The 27,704-nt window shown below is 38.4% G+C and overlaps 2 protein-coding genes across 3 annotated transcripts in view; one reads left to right on the top strand and one right to left on the bottom strand.

The window, feature by feature from the left end:
* Positions 1-1,945: 1,945 nt before the first annotated feature.
* On the bottom strand, positions 1,946-21,498 carry TGDS (TDP-glucose 4,6-dehydratase). Its single transcript, XM_084876730.1, has 12 exons — positions 21,321-21,498; positions 18,973-19,039; positions 16,452-16,520; positions 14,646-14,736; positions 12,783-12,925; positions 11,588-11,686; positions 10,284-10,343; positions 8,017-8,060; positions 6,869-7,034; positions 5,387-5,445; positions 4,427-4,524; positions 1,946-3,956 (listed from the first exon to the last, which is right to left on the bottom strand). Exons 1-12 carry the CDS (start codon positions 21,404-21,406, stop codon positions 3,871-3,873), a joined length of 1,068 nt encoding a protein of 355 aa, XP_084732856.1. The 5' UTR covers positions 21,407-21,498; the 3' UTR covers positions 1,946-3,870.
* A 1,737-nt stretch (positions 21,499-23,235) lies between these two features.
* GPR180 (G protein-coupled receptor 180) overlaps positions 23,236-27,704 on the top strand; it is a 32,505-nt gene continuing 28,036 nt past the window's right edge. Inside the window, exons 1-2 of one of the 2 annotated variants that reach the window (XM_084876728.1) lie at positions 23,236-23,509; positions 26,596-26,754. In XM_084876728.1, coding sequence (XP_084732854.1) covers positions 23,362-23,509; positions 26,596-26,754 — 307 coding nt within the window. In that variant the 5' untranslated portion in view covers positions 23,236-23,361. The remainder of the gene's footprint in view (positions 23,510-26,595; positions 26,755-27,704) is intronic. The other variant, XM_084876729.1, reaches the window with a different exon arrangement.

Raw genomic sequence — 27,704 nt, 5'->3', positions numbered from 1 at the left:
ACTATATTTGTGCCTTTGCTGTGGGGACAAGATGGCAGATGGGTCATTACTGCCACCCTAGCAAGGTGTTGCTGTCAAACCTTGATCAATTGTGCAGGCAGGCCAGTGGCTTCAACATGCGCAGTTAGGAGAGAAAACCAGCTATCTCTGTGTTTCTGAGTAACATTCTTGAGGTCAGCCTATCTGGCATTATTTCTGGCCATGTGGTCTTAACTTGGCTTTCTGGTCACCTGGTGTTTTCTATTCCCTGCCCCAAATTACTAAGCTGTCTCAGAATCACTACTCAATTTTTATTATCTAGATTCTCTCCTCTCCTACACTCCAATAAATAGACTCTGGATATTTTGCCTGTGTTGCCAAAAGGAACAGATGATTTTTGTCTTTACCTTATTAAACTTTAGCTAGCCATCTACTTGTTACTGAATGTCTATCCCTTTGGGTTCTGTGGTATTATTTCTTCCTGTTCTCTGTTGCTCCTCTATTATTTTTTTTAACCATTCCTTCTTAATCTTTTTTGCTTCTCTGCCTGAAACTTATACCTTGGTGTTTCTCATGGTTTGTTTGTGAATCATGACACCCATAATCATTTGTGTGACCTCCTTGGTGAAATTTTAATCCTTTCTCAGGGTTTTAATAGCCATTTAATTTCTAAATACGTACAGTTGTTTGTGTGGAAAAGCTTGCAATTTGTGATGATTATAATAGCTTTAACTCAAAAGAATGTCACAACTATAAACCTACTTTGGCCCACAGGGTTTAGATCTGTAGATCTTGAGACCTGCCCACCAATTTGAGCTTCAGTCATGTCTGATTGTTTGTTAGATGTCTCCCACAGATCTCTAAAAATCTGCTTAATGTAATAGACCATTCTCCACTCTTAACAGTACTACACTTAAAAATCTTAAAGTACCTCACAACTCAAATTCACCTCCTGCATGTAATGTTAAGTTTTTTAATCTCATGTGTTCTCACATCTGTCCTCCATACTACCCCTTTCTTACAATGCTGTGCTTTAGGCCTTCTCATTGCTAGCCTGATTTACTGCAGTAGCTTCATAACTTGAATCTCTTCAGGAGCTCAATATTGCTTTCCTTAAACTCATCTTCCATACTGCTACCAGAATAAGCTATCAAAAATGTAATTCTGCCTGACCACTGTGGCTCAGTGGTTGAGAGTTGACCTGTGAATCAGGAGGTCATGGTTTGATTCCTGGTCAAGGCACATGCCCAGGTTGCAGGCTTGATCCCCAGTGGGGGACATGCAGGAGGCAGCCAATCAATGATTCTCTCTCATCATTGATGTTTCTTTCCCTCTTTCCGTCTCCCTTCCTCTCTTTGAAATCAATTTTATATTTTTTTTAAAGAAATGTAGTTCCGCTATCAATAAAAATGGCAAAAGATCTCATAACATGTAAAAATACTCATGATATATTCTAAGCTAAAAAAAAAAAAAAAAGGCATACTCTAAAACAGTACATCCATAATAAACGCATATTTGGTTTTTAGAAACATATATATATATCAATAAATGAAATGAAGACCATCCATCTAAACAATAACAGGGGTTATCTTCCAGTGGTAGATCATGGGTGATTTTCTTTTTTTACTTAGTTTTACAAGCTTTCTGCAATGAACGGATATTCTTTTAGAAATCAGAAAATCGATAAATCCCACAAATCTAACAATTTCAATTTCTACGGTAAATGTTGAGTTAGCTCTCTGCTGGCAGAATAAAGTCCAAGAATGTTTTCACGGCAGACAAGGCCTCCAAGAGCTGGCCACCACCCTTCTCCAGCCTGATTTCCCCATAATGCAATGGTTCTCAAATGTTAGGGTGCACCAGGATCAGAAGGCCCCACTCACAGAGCTTCTGATTCTAATCAAGTTTGAGATGAGGCCCAAGAATGTGCATTTCAAACAAATGATTCCAAGGCAGTTGGTCTGGGGACACATATTTTTTAAATTATTGTGATAAAATATACATAACAAAAATTTTATCTTAACTATTTTTAAACGTATAATTCAATGGTGTTAGCAATTTACAATGTTGTGCAATTATCACATTTAGAACTCTTTCATCTTCCCAAATAAACTCTGCACCCATTAAACACTAACTTTTTCTTCCCCTCTCCACCTAGCCCCTAGCCCCTGGTTCACCTCTACTCTACCTTCTATGTCCCTGAATTTGCCTACTCTATATACCTCATATAAGTGGAATCATTTGTCAGCATCTGCTGGTGTCAGTGTTCCAGATTTTGGGTTAATAGGTGTGCAGTGGTATCTCATTGCTATGTTAATTTGCATTTCCCTTGTGACATATGACATGGAGCATTAATTTTTTTTTTAACACTTTGTTACATGAAAAACAAACAAACTGGTTTTTCATGCTATGTTCCTGATGTCTGTCAAGGTCATCTTCTGAGATTAGACAAACAATAAAGTGAGTCTATTAAAATTGAAAACAAAAGTAGACACAAAAATATATGTAATAACAAATGATACAGCAAGTATTTTATTTTATTTTATTTTATCATCTGCCCTCAATGAGCAACTCCACCACAGACCATTGCTCAGTTGGTCCCATTTGTGCCTGTAACTTCCTCGCCTCCCTGAACTTTCACTTCAGCCTCCCTTACACTGGCTCCTGATCTCCATCTTCTACAGGCCACCTCCAAGAGGCATTTCTTCCCTTTACAACTAAGACCTGTGGAGCATCATTTCAGTTAATCTCACTCCTTGGTACTTCCGCCCGACCTGATTCATACTATTCCCAATTATGGCTCAATCTAACTATTTTTACATATCTCAGAATTTTGAAGTTACAAGTGTTCAGCTTCAGTTTGTGTTTGATTTCTGTTTGGCAAATCTTCTTACTAATTTTGGATATGCTTACTCTTTTCCCATCTCCACATTCTCAAGGTCCTCATTCCATTTCTCTCCCCATCCCTCACAACCTCTGGGTTAATGAAACTTCACGGAGACAACAACCATCAATCATGCACCAAAGTCAGAAAGCTGGGCACACTCTTGGATTCTTTTCTCTTTCTCAATACAATGTCCAATCAGTTACATTTTCAAATAATCTTAAAGTCTTTAGAGGAGAAAGGAATTAAAAATACATTATTAAGTATTTAAAAATTCTTCTATAGGAAAATAAAAACATTCATTACTAAAAAAAATGTTCTATATTAAATACATTAAAATATAGGTCATTTTATAAATAAAATTATTTTAAACATGATAAAATTTCTGATACAAGGTTACTTATACATAGTTCAATGACTTGACTTTGAAAATATAAAAACTATGTCCTTTTAAAAAAGGTTTAACTTCTTGTTACAAAATTATCAAAAGTTAAAAAGTGCTTCCATTTTGTTCCATTTTTAAAGCAATTGTAGCACAATATCATACCTTAAAAAAAAACAAACAAACAAAAAAAACCGATGAGCTGGGGCATAAGTCTCATCCTGCTTGCCTAAAAATGAGAACTTCAGATACTTTCGAGGCAGGAAAAGCCTGGGAGGCTGGCTGAGTTCAGTGCCAGCAGGGCGTCATCGGCCGAGCCAATACTGTCCTTGTTCCCAGAACCGGGCAATGCCTCCTTTTGCCCTTTCCTATGAAGGACTCTTTCTGTGCCTACTGGTTCCTAATTCAGAAAAGTTCCCTGAAAGAATCTTGATATTTATATCCTATGCCAATACTGAAACTCTTCTAAAGACTGAGGAATTTTGCATTTGGATTTTCTACAAAGTCATGAATCTAATTCCAAATAAAAAATTTTTAAAAATAAAAAAGACACTTCATTTGGTCACTTAATTTTGTATCTTGTCGAGGTAGGATAACTTCCTTCTTCTTCCAAAAATTGTCCTGACTACACAAACGGTGGCTGTACTGGGAAGGGTTCTAATGCCTTCTCCGCATTCTTCCAGTTGTGAAAATTTTCTTTGTACCACTCAACTGATGGGAGGGAAAAAAAGACAAAAATAAAAATTAAAAAACTAAACATCAGTTAATCAAAATATACTGAGTTCTGCTAAGTAAGAAAAGTCTTGCACAACACCTATGAGCAGGCAAGGACTGCCTAATGACAATTTGATTTTGAACTGACATTTATCAGAAGACATTTCATCAACAAAAATTCAGATTTAAAAATCAATTTTTTTTCTTTTTAACTTCAAAAGTGTTTCAATATTTAATTTGCTGGTGAAAGTGTTTAAGACATCTGATTTTAAGAAATTCAGGCTATGAAATTCAAGATATTTAGGCAATACAGTACTATTGCTAGAAATATATTAACTGTAACAATTTGAAAAGTAAAACTGATTCATCGCAATATTCTACTCAATTTGTAGTGTTCTAAAAATAAACCATTTTTTCTTTAAATTTTTCTTAACCCTCATCCCTCAAATGACCAATTGATAACATACTTGTTTTCTTTATTCCTTCTTTCCAAGGCACTTTAGGTCTCCATCCTAAGCCATGTATTTTTTCTGATTTCATTGGATATCTCATGTCATTGATCGGTCTTGGAAAACAAAACAGATTTAAAATGACACTATGGAAATATATTTACAAATTTAAATACCAAGAGAAATAATGGGTGTCCATGCATCTTCATCATAATTCAAATTTTTTTCTTAAAAAAATTTTCCCTAATGACATGACCATAGAAAATTTATAAAATAAAAAATATTATTTTTAAACTCATCTATAATCCCAGATACCTAACACTCACTGTGGCTTATCTTCTCATTTCAATACAGTCTAAGTATGCATGCAGTGGGTCATACCTAAATGTTTGAATAAATAAATGCATATAAACTTATTAGGACTTTGGTGTTCCATATCCTGAGTTGGGTAATTCATATTATAATTGAAGCTAAAAATACATTTTAAAAAGCAAGATAAGCCCTAGCTGGTTTGGCTCAGTGGATAGAGCATTATTCTGTGGACTGAAGGGTCCTAGGTTTGATTCTGATCAAGGGCACATGCCTGGGTTGCAGGTTCAATCGCCAGCAGGGGGCATGCAGGAGACAGCCAATCAATGATTATCTCTTATCATTGATGTTTCTATCTCTCTCTCCCTTCCTTTCTGAAATCAATAAAAACAAATAAAAACATTTTTTTTTTAAAAGCAAGACAATATTTTCTCTATTTCACACTCAAGGAAACCTCAGTCTTGGAAAAAGTCAGTAACTTTCTTTAAATCACAGTTAGTTAATAATAATGCTACACTTTATTCATATGACATTTACAATTAGAAAAAAATATTTTGGTAGAAAACTCAAAATGGACGAACTAGTTTCTTGTTAATTCCACATATTTCATAATTTTATGAGAAACTTAAGATGCCAAATCTTACCCCAACGTTTTAACTTGTTACTCACCTATCATTAACATAATCAACCCAGTTTTCCATTTCGGACTCTGAATTGGTCTCTTTGATCTGTCAAAATGGAAAGGGCTTTTAGGTCAAATTATAAAATGAGACCAGAGAACAACAATGGTTTTCAACAGAGGAGTCAAAACATAAGGATAACAACTTCCTCAAAGCAGGAGAGACAACTAAGATGCACAGCATTTTAGTAACTTTCTAACCCATACTCTACCTGAAGCTCAGGAAGAATACATATTGTATACTATGGCAAAAAATTAAAAAAATCGGCTTTTGGTTATTACTCATTGTGATATTGTGATTTATAAAAAGACCTTAGAATTTCCTAAATGATGAGAGATAAAGGTGTCTTCTGCTATTTATAATAAACCCCTCTCAACTGCACCAGCGTTCATGTTAGTAACTGATCTTGGGGAAGCCCCTAGGATGGGGGCTGGCTGCCAGGAGAACCAACCAGGTGATCAGAGGGATAGAACTCAGCCCCCGCTCCCCACACACCTGGGAGAGGAAGGGGAAGAAGTGCTTGAGGTTGAATTAATCACCAATGGCCAACGTGTTAATCATGCCTACTTAATGAAGCCTCCATAAAAATAAAAATTAAAAATAAACTGCTTCCTGAGTTCTGTGAGCCACTCTAGCAAATTACCTCCAACTTATAGCTAGTTGGTCAGAAGCACAGGTGACAGCCAGGTCTTACAAACGGCATCTGAACTGAGAGATCTGATACTATCTCCAAATAGGTAACAAGAACATCCAGACCATAATGACAATTGTTTGGTAGGGGAAACCCACACGTAAGGAGTACAGAGAATTCTGAGAATAGTGCAGAGAAAAACAAGTTTTTCAATACACTCTGTCCTCCTTTCTACTGAATTCTGAGACTTATCATTGATGCTCACAAATACATACAAATACTCATAATCACAATTATTTACATATCATTGTTCCTTTATTCTAAGACTTACAGCTTTATGTCTCTAAAATTGAGGTATATTTTTTATTGGGCTTTCCCCGCTGAAAAACTATTACTAAATGAATAATATAATTTCAAATTACATATCTTAGTGTATGGATAGTATACATTAGTAATTGTCAACCTTTTACATCTCATGGCACATAAACTAATTACTAAAATCTATTGCATACCAAAAAATATATTTCTTGCTGATCTAACAAAAAAATATATATATTATTCTTATTCATTCACACCAGATGGCCATTGTTATGTTGGCTGTTGTCTTTTTTTTTTACAATCTAATGCTCTGAAAAGAGGTCAGTGCCCCTGACTAAATACTACATGTTTTAAAAATTCTTGCAGCACTCTGGACAAAATTTGCTGGTATATATAATTATAAATTTTATTTATTATTTATTAACCTTTCAATTGAATAAACTGTAATTTGTTGATTTTGACTAAATTAGTCATTGTATCACTAAATTTTGAAAACACTACTCTTTCACAATATATACGTACCAGTTGTATTAATTCTTTGGCAAGTTGGAGAACGGACATTTCAAAATTGGTTCCAATGTTATAAATTTCACCTGGTTTCCCCTTTTTGAGGACAGTGAGAAATGCTTCTACTACATCAGTAGCATAAAGAAAATTTCTTGTTTGGAGCCCTGATCCATGAATGCAGCTAAAATTAAATAAAAGGAAATCATAAAGTTTAAAAAAAGTAAGCTACCCGAGCCAGAGTAAGGCAACAATTGGGCACAACTCCAGAAAAGCCAATTCCCAAAGTGATCCTAGAAGTCTTACTGAAAACACAAAATTTCACAACTTTTCTAAATTTTATCCATAGTTCTTAAATGATCCTCAAACCTCCTGAGGTTCTCAGTAGGAAAGTGGCAAATATCTGTGATCTTCTGAGAAATATTTATTCATCAATTGTATACCATAAATTTATTTTGAAGAACTATCTACAGTTTAATGAATTAAATAAATCCTTTCAAAAAGTAAAATTATATATAGATGTCAAATTTTATGTGATAACTGAAAGTCCAGGATAAATCATTTAAGAACTGAATTTTTTTCCTTCTGTCACTATTTATCCCCCTCCCCCTCTTTCTACCTCCCCACAGCTCCCTTTCCCTCTAGTAACAACCATATTGTTGTGTGTCTATGAGTTCTTTTTTTTTTTTTGTATTTTGCTTAGTCCAGTGTTTTTCAACCTTTTTTGGGCAAAGGCACACTTGTTTCATGAAAAAAATCACGAGGCACACCACCATTAGAAAATGTTAAAAAATTTAACTCTGTGCCTATATTGACTATATATAAAGTAATTCTCTTGAATAGGAATCAAATAAACACAAAGAAAGTATTTTATAATTACTTTATTATGAAATATTAAGTAAACAAAATAGTGAAAAATTATAAAATTCTTGTCTTGTCTGCACCTACGGCACACCAGGCAACATCTCTAGTGTGCCGCGGAACAGCGGTTGAAAAACGCTGGCTTAGTCCCTTCACTTAAAAACGGAAATGATTTTAGTAAATAAATTATAAAGATGAATTACAAATTATAGTTATTTTTTTAAAAAAACCTATTGACTAAATTTAGAAGCAATCCCACAACATTTCAGAAAAACATATGGGTACAAAGGTAAATAATAACATACCATTTCCTGTTGTGTTGTAGTAAGGAAATAAATTTTGGAATAACCTAAAAGAATATTTAAATATCACTTTAGACTTTAGAAATTTACTCATTAATATGAATCTAAGCTCATTATAAGATTAAAACATTATTACTGTTAAGAAATATACATACATCAGAGTTCAAGAAAAACCTATTACAATTTCGATAAGTAAAAGAGCTCTAAGACAGCTTCCTATTTCACAAAAATAAGTTATCTCTTAGAAAAATATGAAAATAAGATAACATTATAACATGGAACTTTTCAGAAAGTCTTCATGAATAATTTGCTTTTTCATCACAAAACTCACTACTCTGTTGACTGTATAAGATACTCTAAAACTTAAGCAAAGTAGATATTAATACCAGCAGATCATGATAAGGACCCTTTCCTTTGGACAAATGGATTAACGCAACCAGCTGGGAAGTGAAAAACTCACTCTAAATTTAAGTCTTGACCTTACATTCATTAGCTGGGAGGGAGCATAGTTGCTTAAAAGTGGGCTTAATGATACCGAACCAATCACACAGGCAATAACTATGTTTGACTACATTTCTTTTTTTTTTTTTTTTTTTAATATATTTTATTGATTTTTTACAGAGAGGAAGTGAGAGGGATAGAGAGTTAGAAACATCTATCAGCTGCCTCCTGCACACCCCCATTGGGATGTGCCTGCAACCAAGGTACACGCCCTTGAATGGAATGGAACCTGGGACCCTTGAGTCCGCAGGCTGACGCTCTATCCACTGAGCCAAACTGGTTTCAGCTACATTTCTTTTTTAAACATCAACTTGTTGTTCCACTTAGTTATACATTCATTGGTTGACTCGTGTATGTGTCCTGACTGGGGATTGAACCTAAAACCCCTAATGTATCAGGATGATGCTCTAACCAATTTAGCTACCCAGCTAGGGTCGAATACATTTCCTTTTATATATATTTTTTTTCTTTACTGATTTCAGAGAGAAAGGAAGAGTGAGAGAGAGAGAAACATCGATGAGAGAGAATTGGCTACCTCCTACATGTGCCCTACTGGGGATCAAACCCACAACTGGATATGTGCCCTGACTGAGATTTAAACCTTGATCTCCTGGTTCATAGGTCAACACTCAGCCATTGAGCCACACCAGCAGGGTCTGAATACATTTCTTTATTCACTACTTGTACTACTTTCTGGAAGACATTCAGGCCTGCAATAATAAACAGGAGTTGGAGAACAGTTAACCAGACTATTAACTGTGATGTTAACAAGATAAATTTATTTTTCCCCTTTTGTTTATTTTTTATCCAGTCTCTTCGCTCCCTCCAGCCCTTATCTCAGTTCACTCCAATTATTACTCTAAATGAAGACAGGGACTAAACCTTAGTTGTCCTATCCCCCAGCCACCGTCAGGGGCCACACACTGCACTCTCTAGAAGTGCTGTAGAGAGAACTGAGTCAAAAGACAAAGACACTAATGTGACCTATCTGGGGATTTCATACAGTAGCAGGAAAAAAACAACGTTCTTCGAAGGCCTTAAGTGCACAGTCTCTCCGGGGCACACTTAAGCACAGAGAGGTTACCTAAAACTTGAATAAGACATTTGAGGATCAAACAGATTTGCCAAAGCCCTACCACACACAAAGTACTCCCTCTTGCCTTTACTGAGCAAACATCAATGTACAACACCATCTGTCTCTCTAACTCTCCCTGACTTTGGACTCCTGCTTTCCAAAATGCACTTTGAAGTCAGTATTTCCAGTTCAGGATTCTTGGGACGAGCATGGCTGATTTCGTACAGCGTTTCTGCCCACTTGGAAATGCTTTTATTCCACGCTAAAGTCCCATCACTGTGGAGTCTCAGATAAAATTTCTGTACCAGCTTCCCACATTCCTGCATAGCCAGACGTACTGGTCTTACTGCAAACCAGGAGTCTAAACTGCCGCGTGGTAGCAGTGCTTGGGAATCCTGCAAAGTGCAAGGCATTTTCATGTGTATCATCTCACTGGATTCCTCAAAATCCTTTCTAATGTTATCCTTACTCCTCATTCTAAGGATGATGCTCAAAGGGCCCAAGGTCATGCCAGCTGATGAATGTAAGGTCAAGATTTAAGCTTAAGTCTTGCAACTCTAAACCAGAGATCTGCATGCGGCCTATATCGCATCTATAAATTACGTATAATTACAACATAAATGTTGAATAACTGAAGAGAGATTATTATAAGTTACAATCACTAAAACACTCTGAATTTAGAAATACAATGTACCTTTTCTGGATATTGATGTGGTCCATAAACATTACTGCTTCTTGTGATGACAACTGGAAACTTAAAGAGTATTCGACAGTAAGATAATGGAAAGGTCCAAAATAATGATTATCTAAAGTTAAGCAGTTTTAAAATATGGCACCTTTGGCTAAATAATTCCACACACCTTAAGGACAGAGCGAAGGGATTTTTTTTTCTAATGTAAGACTCCTGAAAAGACAGGAGAGGATGGGATTCAGATAAAGGCGGAGGTTTCAAGAGGAATTTTTTCTTTATTGGGACAAGCGGAGGACAAGTATTGATGAAGGCAGATTTGTAAGTGTGATAGAAGAACACTAAGGAAATTTCCACCTGATTATTTCAGAGACCATCTCCAGGACTCTAGGTTTGGTTAGATGTTACACTTCAAATTGGCTTCCTCTCTTGTACCAACGCTTACAAATAAAAAACCTACCAGGAGAAAGAAAAGGACCAATGCTACTGGAACACAAAAGGCAAGAGGACCTTAAGTCGTTCCTGGGCTTGCCTTTCTGACCCAGGCCCTAATTACTCCCAAAGATCAGTTGGAAGCTAAATGTAGGGGATTCAAGCGGATAATTCATACGGGTAAGGCTCCCCACTGACACTGTCAGAGCCATCCGGGAACTCTGCCTCCTATTCACGAGAAGCTACGAGAGGTGAATTGTGTAGAGAGGAGCACAGAGGCAGTCCTGGAACCTGCCCTCCCTCTGCCCTTCCTTCACTCCCAGGATTCCTGGGAGCAGGGCTTTTCACTTTATTTATATATATATATATATATATATATATATATATATATATTTTATTGATTTTTTACAGAGAGGAAGGGAGAGCGATAGAGAGCTAGAAACATCAATGAGAGAGAAACATCGATTAGCTGCCTTCTGCACAACCCCCACTGGGGATGTGCCTGCAACCAAGGTACATGCCCTTGACTGGAATCAAACCTGGAACCTTTCAGTCCGCAGGCTGATGCTCTATCCACTGAGCCAAACCGGTTTCGGCAGGGCTTTTCACTTTAGCTGTAACACTCTACCTATTACTGAGGTAGGAAAAAACACATACAAATCATTCCTTTAAAAGATGAACTAAACAAGAAGAAAGAAGTAGGTCCTGCTTTGTCTGCGTGCTATAGAAAATCAGTTTTTTTTTTTTAAATTCCTTAATATGTAACTTTTCTCAATACGTATCTTCTACTCTAGAAATGAAATATTGCTAATGCTAACTTGACATTTTAAGACCAAAGAAAAATGATTCAAGAGTTTTAAATTAAAATAAGTTCTTACTTTGTACTGTTCCCAGTAAGACTGTACAAAACACTCAGCCTCTGCCTTAGATGATGCATATGGATTTGTTGGTTGTTTGGGTGAAGATTCATCAAATTCCTAATTTTAAAAAGATAAATTTCTTTTAAAAGGTACTATGTATACTTTCTAAGTAGAGAAATCATAAAATATATTACAAACTTGAAATGTAAATCACGGCATTAAAAGACATTTATGAACCCCAACTATGTGCAAAGCATTTCTCTGTGCACTTTAATGCAGTAACCTATTTAAAGTTTACAACAGTCTAATGAGGCAAGAGGCAGAACAGCAAGTACAAAGCCCTGAGATAGAAGCGTGTTCAAGGGAACTGCAAGGAGCTTCATGAGAGGGGAGAGAAATGGGAAATGAGAGCTAGAGGGAGGTCAGACTATGTGGAACCTTGAAGGCCAACATTAACTGACCTTGAGCAGAGTAATGTTATGATCTTACATTTAAAAAATCATCTGGCTACTGTGTCACCTCAGCTGTAAGATGACAAGGTACAAGAAGGAAGAAGTTCAGCTTATAAAAAAATGCAAGGAGAAATGAAAATGGTTGCTTCTCAGAGGTGGGATTGTGGATTGAAAAGTGGTCAAGGTCTGCTTTTTCTCATTTTAAGTTTTTCCAAACTTCATGATTTTTTTCACTACACATGTGTTTTGGTAAAAACAAAACAAAACAAAGCAAAATGAGGTCATGAATGATTATGAAAAATATAGACTGGAAAATGGAGTCATTTTTTGTATTAAAATTATGAATTTACAAATTATTAAAAAGAGAGAGCAAATTCCATTTTCTACAATAATTTCGCACTTACTCCTTGACATCCCAGGGTGCTTTCCTGAGCAAACAGACAGCAGGCTGCAGCCTAATTTGCACAATGGCTAATGCAAATCACATTCATCATGCATGTAAGACTGAACAAAAGATGAAACCTGCTGTCTGTTCTCTTGTAAAATATTGTCAGTCGTATTACATTTAAATCTCTTCTGTATTGTTGTTGCCATTGGAGTGGCATTATTTGATCTGAACAGAAGCACAATGGAATGACAACTGAGAGTCCCACAAGTGATGTATAATCAGAGGATGAAAAAAGCCCAGAGAAGGTCTTAATATTTAAGGTTTGTTGCAAGATCCATGGTAAGTAGATGAAACATATATTTTCTAAGCTTACCTTATCAAGACTCCCTCCATATACTTCATCTGTGCTGACGTAAATAAATTTCTCCACTCTGGCTTCATGAGCGGCACTTACCAAGACGTGAGTGCCGTAAACATTAACATATGTAAACTCAAAGGCACGTACAAATGAAAGATCTAAAGAAAAGAGAGAAAGCTAGAACAATTCCATCCGAGGGATAAAACAAATACCAAATGGTAGACTTAGGTTTAAGGAAAACTCTATTCACTTCTCTTCATTCACTACAAATGCAATAGTTTTAAGAATAACATAAAACACATGGCTATTATGATTTCTTTAAGCCTAAATTACATCGTATGTGTACATTCTTAGAGCCTAGAAAACCATCAGTGCAAAATTTGCAGGAAACACTTTTAATTCCATAAGAAAAGAAAAAAAATGATACATTTAAATTTAAAATATTTTTAAATTTAAAAGTTTTTTGAAATTTCATGCTGAGGCTAGAGGACTGGGCTTTTCAGTTCAACATGTTATTGCTGAAAACAACTATTGGACAAATTATTTTATAATACGTAAACTAGAGGCCCGGTGCATGAAATCTGTGCACTCGGAGGGAGGGGGCTCTCAACCTGTTATACAAGAGAATGTATTTCGAGAGGGCACAGGCTAGGCCGAGGGACCCTAAATGGTGCATGATTGGGGCCAGGGAAGAATGTGGGAGGGACCACGGGAGGGCTCCAGGGTGTGTCTGGCCTATCTCACTCAGTCCAGATCAGCTAGACCCTAGCAGCAAGCTAATCTACCAGTCGGAGCATCTGACCTCTGGTGGTCAGTGGACATCATTGCAAGTGGTGGAGCAGCCTTAGCCTATCATTAGCATATTACACTTTGATTGGCTGAATGGCTGACCTGACGATTGGACACTTAGCATATTAGGCTTTTATTATATTAGATTCACTTCTAAAGAATCAATTCTCTATAATCTGGGAATGAGGGGAGCTTTCCTAACCATGGCTCACAATACAGAAGCAAAAGAAAAGAAACTGATAAATTTGACCACATAAAAATTCTTGCATGGTTAAAAAAAACAACAGAAAAATCTACAAATTAAAAAGACAAATGTCAAACTGGGAAAATATTTAAACTTATCAGAAATAAAGGGTTAATATACTCAATCTATAAAGAAGTTATAAAAAATAACAACCCTATGGTAAAATGGGGAAGAGACATAAATAAATAGGCCAATAAATACAAAGGTCCTGAAGCTTAATATGCTCAACCTAATTACAAGAAAAATACAAATTAAAAATTCATAGATCCCTGGCCAGTGTGGCTCAGTTGGCTGAGCACTGTCCTGTGCACCGAAAGGTCGCCAGTTCAATTCCTGGTGAGGGCACAGACCCAGGTTTCCGGTTTGATCCCCAGTCGGGGTGTGTGCTAGAGGCAGCTAGTTGATGTTTCTATCTTATATCGATATTTCTTTCTCTCTTTTTAAAAAATCAATGCAAATATATATATATATATATTATATATATATATATATATATATATATATATATATATATAATTTTTTTTTTTTTTTTAAATACAGTTTAAATGTTCATCTCCCCAGAAGTAATCCCTATGCTGACTTTGGTTAAACTTGTATTTTTAAGGTAACATTCAAGGTTACATTTCTATCTACAATAAAAAAAATGTGACTTGAAAAGCACCAATTACCTTGATAACATAGTGACTCCTGGTTTGTTTTTCTAGAAAAGCATGTCTTTATGCTTGCTCAAAGACACATACTAAATACCTACTCGCACAGCCCCATTACTGGACTTTGATTTAGGCTAAACAGCCACTGGAATAGATAATTTGCCCCTCATAAATGTAATATAAAATAATGCTTACCTACATGTGTTTGTGCAGCAAAATGTAGTACTATATCTATTTTCTCTGTTTCAAAAAGCAGCTTCACAAAGTGAGAATCACATATGTCACCCTATATAAAAGCGAACATGAAAAAACTAAGTTTCATTTAGCATTCTCATTTGTAAAAACCATTTTACTATATGAACAACAACAACAAAAAGATAAGAGAATCCATTCTCCCCTCCCCAATTTAATAGAGAACAGCTTAAAATTAAACTGAGGGGTCAAGTAAGTACAGTAATGAATGATGTATTTTTTCCCCCAGCATCCTAGGATATAAAATATTCAATTCAAAACTATTTTTGCAAATAAATGTCTAAAATAATATTTTATTGAGTACCAACTACTATTGAGGGCTGTACTAGGTTTTTTCCATAACATTCTTGCCAACCTAAGGTTGCTATGTTAACAGGACAAATTTTATACATATTTTCAAAAGTTCAAGATAACCATTATTGAAATATATTTAAAGTAATTATTACAATTGGAATGACATTTTGAAAAATGTATCTTATCACAACTAAGTAAACGTAAGAGTACTTCTGATGTGTAGTTAGTTCTAAAAATATGTATTCTTGCACTACATGGTTTGGCTCAGTAGATAAGCATGGGCCTGTGGACTGAAGGGTCTGGAGTTCGATTCCAGTCAAGGGCACATGCCCATGTTTGTAGGCTGGATCTCATCATTGATGTTTCTATCTCTCTCTTCCCTTCCCTTTCTCTCTGAAATCAATCCTACATAGTAAAGGGCTAATATGCAAATCAACTGAACAGCAGAACAACTGGTTGCTATGACATGCACTGACCACCAGGGGGCAGATGCTGCTCCCATAGGCAGATGCTGCTCCTCTGGTGGTCAATGAGCTCCCATAGGAGGAGCGCCACTCAGCCAGAGACCAGGCTCAGGGCTGAAGAGCGCAGCAGTGGTGGTGGGAGCCTCTCCCACCTTGCAGTAGCACTAAGGATGTCCAACTGACAGCTTAGGCCCAGTTGGAAATCCTACAAGAGATTCCAGACTGCAAGAGGGTGCAGGCCGGGCTGAGGGACCCCTCCCCCACAAAGCGCATGAATTTCATGCACTGGGCCTCTGGTAAAAAGATTTTTTTTAAATAATAAAATAAAATAAAAATATGTACTCTCAATAATTCTTTGGTGACTAAAGAAAACACTTTCATACAGAAGAACAGAATAATGAAATGTGGTTAAAAATAGAGTTTTTAGAATCACAAAAAAAAAACCCACATAAACCATAGGATAAAGAGTTGCATTTGACATTAAAATTTGCCTTTGCAAATTAATGACCTGGCTCTGTGGTTTATACTTTGGACTCCTTTAAAAGCAGCTAGTAAGAATCAGTCTTCCAGAGCCAATCAACCAAGTTTCATGGGAGAAGACTATCCAACTGGCTATATGGTGGGCTTTTTGGCTATTGCCTGGCTAAAGTCTGGTAACACCCCACTTTATACCAATCTTCTTAAATCCCAGCAAGGCCTTATTAAGAAAGATAGTAAGGACCTAAAAGTCACAAACCATATAAGTTAAATCATCTACTCACAGATGTACCAAAGTACCAAAAATCACATGTAACTTTATATATGGTGTCAGTCTAAAAGTAGTATTCTCTATAGCATGTGGTACTTCTGGAAACTAAAGGTCTTTAATTAGCATGCTTTCTAAGCCCATATTATATAAGTTTGTAAAGAAGGAAGATATAATGTCTGAACAGGGAAATGTATAATAATAGGCAATGTATAATAATTATATAATTATAAGAAACTTTCATACCTGAATAAATTTGTAGTTTTGTTTGTTAGAAATGGTTTCAAGATTCTTCAAACTTGCACAGTAATCCAGCTTATAATAAATAAGAGGAAAGAAGGGTAGAGAAACAATACAAAAAGTGATAACAGCTTTTCCTATAAAATATCAATTTATTTTAAAGACTATAGATGTTCTGACTGTAATACAAGAACATATCTTCTTAAAGTTTCTACTTTTTGTATTTTTAAGTATCTAATTTCTTAAAAGTAAAAAACAAAAACGTAATTTTGTTATTGTTTCAAAACACACACTTGTTATAAACCTCTCCTTTTAAAAATTTTCCTGCCCAGATTTGTCTCCAGCCCCTGATGGCTAGAAAAGTTTATCATTCCTTACTGAAAAGGACTTAGTGATTGAGAACAATTACACCTGTGCTACACATATTATAGCTCATTACACTTTTTCTGAGTTAACTGCTGGTAAATTGGTATAGAGATGGGGGGAAAATTACTATGAAAGGCAGGTAAAAATTTCTGGATTGTTCTTTGACTATGTATTTTTCCTATTACATTTTGTGAAATGAAGGTAACTAACTGCATCTTGCGTTTAAAGTAAAAAATTCAGTAATCATGGTATCTCCTCTGCCAAGCTGGTTGGCTCAGTGGTTGAGTGTCGACCTATGAAACAGGTGATCAGGGCTCGGTTCCCGGGTGGGGCAGGCAGGATGCTGCCAATCAGTGATTCTCTTTCATCACTGACGTTTCTATCTCTTTCTCCCCCCCTTCCTCTCTGAAATCAATTTTTTTTTAAATTAGTAATTACTAATCATGGTTTCAGATTATCTAGGGAGAGTCCGACTATTATATAAAAATTCTCAAAATTAAATTAATTACATTTTAATTTTAAAAATAAATATTGGGTCGGCAACTAGGTAATTGCGGGTTTCACACATATGGCTTCAGTTGAATTTTTAGGTTTGCAGACGTAGTACAAATGTAAAACACATTTTGTTATTTGATAGTTGGCTATTCAGCTGTTAATCAGTAAAAAAAAGTTTTTTGATCTGTTTTGTAGTTTTCGTTTGGCGTTCGTTGAAAAATGGAAAATCAAAAGGAACATTTTCGTCATATTTTGCTTTTTTATTTCCGCAAAGGGAAAAACGCATCGCAAGCTCATAAAAAGTTATGTGCTGTTTATGGTGACGAAGCCTTAAAAGAACGGCAGTGTCAAAATTGGTTTGCCAAATTTCGTTTTGGTGATTTTTCACTCAAAGATGAAAAACGCTCTGGTCGTCCAGTTGAAGTTGATGACGCCCTAATCAAAGCAATAATCAATTCGGACTGTCACAGTACAACACGTGAGATTGCAGAGAAGCTTCATGTATCACATACATGCATTGAAAATCACTTAAAACAACTTGGCTATGTTCAAAAACTCGATACATGGGTTCCTCACGAACTGAAAGAATCACAGTTAACGCAACGCATTAGCAGCTGCGATTTGCTAAAGAAATGTAATGAAAATGATCCATTTTTAAAACGACTGATAACTGGCGATGAAAAATGGGTTGTTTACAATAATATCAAGCGGAAAAGATCGTGGAGCAGGCCAGGTGAACCAACTCAAACAACATCAAAAGCTGATATTCATCAAAAGAAGGTTTTGTTATCAGTTTGGTGGGATTACAAAGGAATTGTCTACTTTGAACTCTTACCACCCAACCGAACAATCAATTCTGATGTCTACATTGAACAACTAACGAAATTAAACAATGCAGTTGAAGAAAAGCGGCCCGAATTGACAAATCGAAAAGGTGTTGTATTCCATCATGACAATGCAAGGCCACACACATCTTTGGTCACTCGGCAAAAATTAATGGAGCTTGGTTGGGATGTTTTGCCACATCCACCATATAGTCCTGACCTTGCACCGTCTGATTACTTTTTGTTTCGATCTTTACAAAACTCCTTGAATGGTAAAAATTTCAATAATGATGATGATGTCAAATCGTACCTGATTCAGTTTTTTGCTAATAAAAACCAGAAGTTTTTTGAACGTGGGATTATGATGCTGCCTGAAAGATGGCAAAAGGTCATTGATCAAAATGGGCAATACATTACAGAATAAAGTTATTTAGTTCCATGAAAAAATTGTCTTTGATTTTCTTTTAAAAATCCGCAATTACTTAGTTGCCGACCCAATATATAGTTTTCCATGAGATGACAGTTATAAAATCAAATAATCAAAATATTCCAATTCAGAAAAAGATTAATAATCACAAGAATACACTAAATATTGAGTTTAGGGTGAAGATTTATTGGGGGGGTAAAAATACTGCTCTTAAAACCTGTACTTTATAGGCTATCATAATAAATGAAAAAGTTTCAAAGGACTTTACTACTAAGATTAAATATAGCATGAACACATAACTACAGGCCTCTAAGTTACTGAAATGATAAAAAAAAAATTATGAGCATCCAAAATTTCAATACTTTAAAAAATATAAATAAATTTCAGTGCATGAACGCATTTTTATAAAACTCACCTTGTCTAAATTTACGATCATATAGTTTGGATAATCTTCCACTAAAGATACAATCACATGTGATGCACTGTAAGAAAAAAGTATATGCCGTTAGCAGAAAATTTCACCTTTTCCATAAAATCTTTAATGTTATTCTAAGCTATCAGGTATTATGCAACGAATGAAAGATACCTTTAAATTTTTACAAGAAATATAATTACACTGAATATACATCCACCCACTCTTTTCACTAACCTTGTCAATAGTATCAATATATAAAGCCTTACAATCCCTTTACACTATGGAGAAGACAATTTACTGGTCCTGAGTGTAAGAAAAAATTAGTTTAAACTAATGATCTTTGAGAATGGGAGTAAAGCAGGATGATAAATACAACGGTTGGCGGTCAGTGCAAATGGACTATCATGAGCCTTTTCAGAGACTGTAGGTATAATTATGTAAAAATTAAGTTAGTGTGAGCATAGGAGTTATCTATACTCAATGTAATCCTACTGCAATTGCTATCTCTTAGCACAAGAATGTGATGGCCTAAGTCAGGGGATCCTAGACTAAACCTCGGTTTCCAAGGCTAGCTGAAACCATCTGAGTTTCCCTTCCTGGACCAGCACTCTCACACCAGTACCATCCCTTCATGCCCACCATGCTCCTGGGTTTCAGAGGACCCTGAAGTGGAACCAGAGGCACATCTCAGTGAGATGATCCTCCAGATTTTATCATATGCACCAAACACGGGCGGGAACAAGGGCAGCCTGTGACCTAATGCTGCATTCAGTTTGTACTTAACAGCCCTTTCACAGCATTTTCTAGAAATACCCTTCCTGGACCAGCACTCTCACACCAGTACCATCCCTTCATGCCCACCATGCTCCTGTTCTCATTAAGGGAACCCTGCCTGCGGGTACCCTTCTCCAAGCCACTTTCAGATCAGAAGAGGAGACTTAATGTGCTAATGAGCTTGGGAGAGAGAGTCCCAAGTTCCTTTTTTTCCACTAGGCATTTGGAGTGTTTAAGTTTGTACTGATGCACTCATCCATTCAACAATGACTAAAGACCTTCATACAATGAGCATTCTTCCGGGTGCTAAGAGAGCAGCACTTTCTGCCCTCATTCTGTTTACATTCTAAAGAGGGGATGCAAGCGATAAACAATACATAACAATACAATATGGAACACCATTTCAGGCAGTGGTAAGTGTGTTAGTAGGGAGTGGGTATTTTAGTTTGAGGGGAGGGAGGAGGTGTCAGGTAAGGCCTGAAGAGGTGGTGTCTGAGTAAACGCCTGAACTGAGTGATGCAAACAGCTTAAGCAAAGGGGAAGCAAGGGCAGAGGCCTCAAGAAAGGAGGAAGGGGCCTCCTGTGTTCCAGGGAAGGCAAGAGGAGAGTGTGGCGGGCACAGAAAAGCTAGGGGGTGTAGACTGGCAGATCAGATTGGCAAAGTCGCTTGGGCGTGCGAGAGTCTTCTAGACACGGTAGAGAGCCTGGCTTTTATTCTAAATACGATAGGAATCATTGGAGTAAACGTTATGCACGCTTGCTGAATCAACACTGACTTGTGAGAAACAGACTCGGAAGCATTATGACCCATCAGGAGGCTACGGGCAGTCTCACTAGGGCAAAAGAAGAAAATAGCATGGGCTAGGGTGGAAGGGGAAGGGATGAGAAGAGGCCCAGAGGGTATACGTGCAAGTAGGGAGAGAGGACTTGTTGATTGTGGGTGTGCGGGAAAGAGGCAGCAAACCGTTTAGTACCAACAGTAAGTCAGTTGACTAAATACATGCCCTATCCCATTACAAAAATTTATTTTTTGGGTGACTGCACGTACAAGACCTGCGTATTGGAGGGGAGGGGACGGGTCACGAAGCCATTGGTGAGAAGCTTATTGCCAATTACGGGCGCACCCAGGAGAGCGACAGGTGCATCGCAGGCCAGGGAGGGAGGAAGGCGGGGGGCACCCAGCACCTCCGCTTTGGACGGGAGGCGTTTGAAAGAAGTCGCAGTTTCCAAGGAGCCAGGTCCTCGCAGGCCGGGAGAGGGAAGAAGAGAGGAAGATACGGGTCATGCATTAAGAGTAAAGTGACCAAGCGTCCCGCTTTGGGCGGGACAGTCCCGATTTTTAACAATTTGTCCCGCGTCTCGGTTTCTTTCCAAAAATCGGGACTTTTTTTTAAAACGCCGCCGGACAAATTGTTAAAAATCGGGACTGTCCCGCCCAAAGCGGGACGCCTGGTCACCTTAATTATCAGACAGACAACCCAGAGCTGGTCCCAAGCTGCCAAGAGCGAGCAGCGGCGCAGGGAAAGGCTGGGGTTTCGGGGAAGCCGCCCTCGGCCGGCGGCACCATTACCTACATGAAGCCGGCGCCCCCGGTCACCAGCACCCGCTTGGCGAAGCTGCCGGGAGGGCCCGCGGGATCCACCCAGCCCGCAGCCGACATCTCCGGGGCCAGCAGCGCCCGGCGCCGTAAAGTGCCAGGTCTCCAGCCTGGAGGAAAGTTCCATCGCGACCTTTTACGACTTTCCTCGTTTCTCTTCCTCCTCCCCCCTTCCCCCCATCACCCTTGGTTACTGGGGCGACTTCCGGAACAAAGCTGAGTCCCGGACCATCGGGTGCGCAGGCGGGCGCAGCTGGTCTGTGCGGCCGCCTGGGTTGCTAGCATCTAAGGGTCGGGTGTCTGGGAAAATGCTGGTGATATGATAGGAAGTGTTCCCCAAGGTTTCTTTTCAAAAATTGAGGTCTGTTGTGAGAACTTGCTTATATGTAATATGTAATATGTAATAAAGTTGGTTGTCGAGTGAAAATAATTTATATACATTTTTTCATTAAATAATTTTACTATAAACATTTATACCTTATGGTAAGTGCCTGGGCAGGGAAGTAGGGGATTCCTGTTCTAGGGGCACCTAACACAGAGCTGACATTTTTAGAAAGGTTTCAAAAAGTGCCGTGGGGAAGAAGAGTAAAGTAGAAAAAGGAAGGTGATGTGGAAGTTGAATAATAACCCAGCCAGAAGGATCAGCAAATGCTCTAGGCCCAGAAGTGAGAATTTAAGAGTATTCAGTGAACTGACCATGGCTTGGTAAGGATGGAGATAAAAGAGACCAGAAATAGACATTTAAGAGACTCGAAAACCATATTCTAAAGAGTGGGTTGTGTACCAAGAGCAATTTAGAACTGTTGAAGGAAAGTAATTGCATTTCCCAAAACTTCCTGTGGTTCTAGAGATGGGCTATGTGTAGCCACTTGGAGAAAATTACCATACTTTCGGACGTATAAGACGACCCCCTAATTTTACAGTTAAAACATAGGTTTAGGCCTATATTCGCTGTATAAGACTACCCCCCCACTTCCGAGGCAACACCAGTTCTTTTTTTAATAGACCGCCTCTCTAACTCAGCCAATCCAAGCAGGCTTTTTATGCATGCAAATTATACATCTTCTGTACCCAAAGCTACACTGTGTTCTAGTAAAAAGCCTGCTCAGATTGGCCAGAGTCAGAGAGGCGGTCTATTAAAAAAGAACTGGTGTTGCCTCGGAAGTGGGGGGTAGTCTTATACAGCGAATATAGGCCTAAACCTATGTTTTATTATAACTGTAAAAAAAAAAAAAAAAAAAAATTAGAGAGTCGTCTTATACGCCGGAAAATACGGTTATACTGGTGCAGCAGGTCAGTTGCCATAGGCCCAGTAAAAAGATATTATGACGGCCTGGAGAGGATAGGGACTGCTGCTTCCAACCATCACCACCGGGAAGACTCACTAGTAAACAAACATCTGTTGAATTGAGTTGACTGGGTGGAGGGTCAAAGTAATTCCCAGCTGTCTGGCATGCTGGATGATGATGCAATTCAGGAAGACAGAAGACTTTGGAGGAAAAAACAAAGTCGACTGGACTGTAAAGTTAAGTATCTTTGAGACATCCAAGTGGAAATGTCCCAATAAGCTGCACTGGCACCGAGGGCTTTGTGGGAGTTTCCCTCTCTTCCCCAGGAACGGTGCTGCCTGGGTTTGCCGTCCCCCAGATCTCTGCAAAAACCTCCAGCCCCAGCCCGCAGCCCCACGCATGCGCAGTGGACAACCGGGGCAATCATTTTTCCGTAACCTGAAGCGACGTCCTCCTCACTCTCCATAGAAAAAGGCGGGAACTAGCCCACAGGCTGGGAAGTGGTGGGGCGCCCTCCTCCGCACGTCCCGCCCACCACAGCCTCTGATTGGTGGATGTCCCCGGCTCGTGGCGGAGGCGCTCTCCTCATTGGCTGTCAGTCTCCTGGGCTGGTCGGCGGCGCCTGTCCGGCTCTCTATCCTCCCCTTCCCCCGCAGCCGACGTGGGACCGGGAGCCGCGGGTGGTTAGCGGCCGCGGGTGGGTGGGTGGGCGCCGGGCAGCGGGCCGGGATGCGGGCGCTGCGGCTGCTGGCGGTGGCCCTCGCCTGCTGCTGCTGGTGGCCGCCCGGCAGCCAGGGGAAGACGCTGCGGGGCAGCTTCAGCAGCGCCGCGGCCCGAGACGCTCAGGGCCAGAGCATCGGCCGCTTCGAGTTCCACGGTAGGTGCGGGGGCGGGGAGCGGGATGGAGGCGGCGGGCGGACATCCCGCGGGCCGCGCCCCCGGCTGGCGCGGGCATCCATCCCGGCCCCAGGGGGCCAGGCCGGGAACTTCCCCCCAGCGCTCACCTGCACTCGCAGCGTCGCCCCCAGCCCTCCTCCTCCTACCGCAGCTCAGCGGCCTCGGGGGAGGCGTCTGTTGCGGCCCCTACTATTCATGCTCCCTACGCCCCCGTGAGCATTCTCTCCCCGCTGGGTGATTGCATTCTGCACCTAAAAGATCGGTTCTCCGACCTTCCCACTCAAACGTAGTAAGATGACACGCCTGCTGCATTTTTTTTTTTCGAGATCACTTCCCTCCAAGAAGCATCAGTTGCTCACTTCTGGCTCAACTTGATGGTAGACACGAAGGCCATGTAATTGCGTGTGAGTGTAAGCCCCAGAACGTAGATGTCTTGGGTTTGTTATTAAGATCAATTCGATAAAAAAGCTACTTAACAACAAAGAGGTTTTGGAAACCAAATGAAACACCTGGTCATCTAGTTGTCACTCTTGCTAGAACAGTTTAGTTACTCCGCTGCTAAAGGAGTAGGTTAGTTATGAATCGTAAGGCCTACAATTACGTTGACAGAAATGCATGTGAGTGTGTCCTGGGAGCTTCATAATTTGTATCCTTTGTGGCCCTTCTGAAATCGGAACTGCATTCATTCTTATCCTCTGGTCTCCTTCAAAACCCAGTAAGTCAACAATGAATGAATTTACAATTTATCCTAATTTTTACCATATTCATTTGTACCCACAGGTTTTTTTTCTTGGTACACGCTCTTGATACTCTTAATTTGACTACTACTATGTTTTAAATAATTATTTGCCTTGATGGGGCTAGCATCCTTGGTTTACATAATCTGTAGAGTTAAAAATAAGAATATTATCCTAGAGATGATTCTCAAGAAAAGACAATAGAAATGAGAAGCTATTTTGTGTGGGAGAGCAATTTAAAGTATTGAAAAGTTACAGAATTGTTAGTTAAAAGGAGGGAATTTTTTATTTTTTAACCCAAAGTTTTCAAAATAGCTGAGAAAAGGAGATGCAACCCAGTTTTCCAAAATCCAATGTGGAATAGATCTTGGGTGAATAAAATAGAAACTCTAGAAACAGAGTTTTATTTTATTTATTTTTGTTGTTAATCCTCACCTGAGAATATTTTTCCATTGATTTTTAGGGAAAGTGGAAGAGAGGGGTAAAACAGAGAAACATCGATGTGAGAGAAGCACATTGATTGGTTGCCTCCTGCATGAGCCATGACCAGGGCCCCTGCAGGGGAGGAGCCTACAACCAAGGTATGTGCCCTTGACCGGAATCGAACCCAGGACTCTTTCCTCCACAGGCTGACACTCTATCCACTGAGCCAAACTTGCTAAGGCCAGAATTTTACTTTTTAGATAACATTTTAAGTTTCTTATTCAACTTTGAGTTTGACAATGATAGCAATATCACTACAATAAATGGCACAATCTGGGCAGTGCTGGAAGGTATAGAATGTATGGAAGCTATAACATGGATTATTACCTATGTCTAGAAGCAAGACAGTCATGATGATTACCTGGTAAACAGGAGAAATATATGTAGTAAGTCCAGATTTCTCAAGAAAGCTTGCAGAATAGAATTGTCTAAGTATTTTAACACTCTCCTTCTCTCCTTCTGCCTCTCTTTGTGTGTGTGTGTGTAATTACAATTTTCATTTAATGGGAGTTTAATAAAAGAATACCACAACTATACTGAAATAATAAACTCTGATTCAGAATGCAATTTAAAGTGTTAATAGGACCTTAAAGTCATTTGTAACTTTGTATAATTTGTAATGTAATCTAATTTATATAGACTTACACATTCTTTGATACATACTATATATTGAAATTTACTTAAAATGTTTAATCAAAATGATAATTAAAAAAGTAAAAACAATAAGATAATTTTAAAATGAAAAATCACTTTCCTGCTTTATTTCTCAGCTAGAGTCCATTTCCATAGGAGCATCTATTTTTTTTTTTTTACATTTATTTTTGGGCTTTAAATGTAGCTGATGTGTGCAACCAGACTCATTCTATAGTAGTCTTACAACATATTCTGAAAGTTCAATTGTAAAAGTCACATGTCAAATTTTGTCAGGTATAAAATGTCTACCCCAAAACTCATTTATTTAAACTTTCTTGCTATTAGTTATGCTTACTTTTTTACATTAAAAGTATAATTCAGTTGCCTGTCCAGCACAGCTCAGTGGTTGAATATTGACTAGGAGGTCAGGGTTCGATTCCCCACCAGGGCACATGCCCAGGTTGATGGTGTGATCCCAAATAGGGGGTGTGCAGGAGGCAGCTGATCAGTGATTCTCATCATTGATGTTTCTATAGTATATCTTCCTCACTGGGGGGAAAAAAATCTTTTTTAAGTGTAATTCAATATTGCACAGCCATGTTATATTGAAAAACAAAAGAAACTTAAGAAATTTCTATAGATAATTTATGAACAAATGTTAAAGATGTGGAGTGGTTGTAAAATGAGACCAAACTATTACAGTGAAGATTCACATACAGCAAATGTTGTTTATTCAATGAAATGTCATCAGTGACCAAAACCGGTTTGGCTGAGTGGATAGAGCGTCAGCCTGCGGACTGAAAGGTCCCGAGTTTGATTCCGGTCAAGGGCATGTACCTTGGTTGCGGGCACATCCCCAGTAGGGGGTATGCAAGAGGCAGCTGATCGATGATTCTATCTCATCGATGTTTCTAACTCTCTATCCCTCTCTCTTCCTCTCTGTAAAAAAATCAATAAAATATATTTAAAAAAAAAAAAAGAAATGTAATCAATTAGCTGAAGTATAAGAAAAGGCCACACATTGGTTTGGATAATTAATGTGCATAAACTCTTGACTTGCGTCTGAATGGGATGTTCATTCTTATGGTATCTATCTAGTTAAGTGAGGTTTAAGAAAAATTGTGTTCTTTAAATTTCCACTTTGATAAGTAGAAGTGAGTTGTCCTATTTTGTCAAGACCAAACTAGTTGATAACTTTTGTTTCAATGTCCAGGTGATCATGCTCTTCTGTGTGTCAGAGTCAGCAATATAGCAGTAGCTGTTGGAAAAGAAGCTAAACTCCACCTGTTCCAAGCCCAGGAATGGCTAAAGCTGCAGGAAAACAGTGATGGTTATAGTTGTAGTGAAAAATTATCCAAAGCTCAGTTGACAAGTGAGTATATCCTTTTTTATTTGATTATTGGGTATGTTGTTTTCCTCCTTAATGTTAAACGTAGTGTTTGCATACCAGGATGTTTCATGACACAGCACACATTGCATTGTGGTGATACGTTGGTAAGTTTCAAACTGAAGTTTAAAGAAACTGACCTTTTCCTTGATTGAAAGATAGAATGCCTTTTTCCCCCTTTATCATTCAACGTTTTTGAAAATATCAAAATAACTTATAAGGACATATTTTTTCCTTCATTCAGACTTCTTTTTAAAAAAAAAAAATATTTTATTGATATTTTAGAGAGAGGAGGAAGGGAGAGAGATAAGAGAGCTAGAAACATAGATGAGAGGAAAAACATCGACCAGCTGCCTCTTGTACATCCCCTACTGGGGATGTGCCCGCAACCAAGGTACATGCCCTTGACTGGAATCGAACCTGGGACCTTTCAGTCTGCAGACCAATGCTCTACCACTGAGCCAAACTGGTTCGGCCATTCAGACTTCTTACAGGTCACATTGTTTATACTAATGTTGCAGATATATTTTCTTTTTTTAAATCATTTTTTTAATTGTTTGAAGGATTACAAATAGTAGTACATATGTCTCCTTTTTTTCTCCCTTGACCTCCCCCCAGCCGCCCCCCCCCCCATATGCGTTTACCTCCCCCCCCCCCCCCTCCGCTGTGTCTTGTATCCTTTGGTTATGGTTATATGCATATGCATGCATACAAGTCCTTCGGTTGATCTCTACCCCCCCCCCCCCGGCCCCCCCCAACCTCCCTTGCCTTCCCGCTATAGTTTGATAGTCTTTTCAATGGTTCTTTATAACTGTTTTTTCCCCATTTCTCTTCTTTGAAAAATCTTGCAACTGCTGACTAGAAAAAAACATATAATAACAAAAAACGTTTGAGTCCCAATTTTAGTGTCCAACAGTTCTGAGACCCAGTTTCAT

Source organism: Pipistrellus hanaki (genome assembly GCF_964339955.1).
Source record: "Pipistrellus hanaki genome assembly, chromosome: 3".
In the NCBI taxonomy this organism is placed as follows: domain Eukaryota; kingdom Metazoa; phylum Chordata; class Mammalia; order Chiroptera; family Vespertilionidae; genus Pipistrellus; species Pipistrellus hanaki.
The sequence above is the reverse complement of the archived record's forward strand: the minus strand, read 5'-3'. Positions and strand labels throughout refer to the sequence as shown.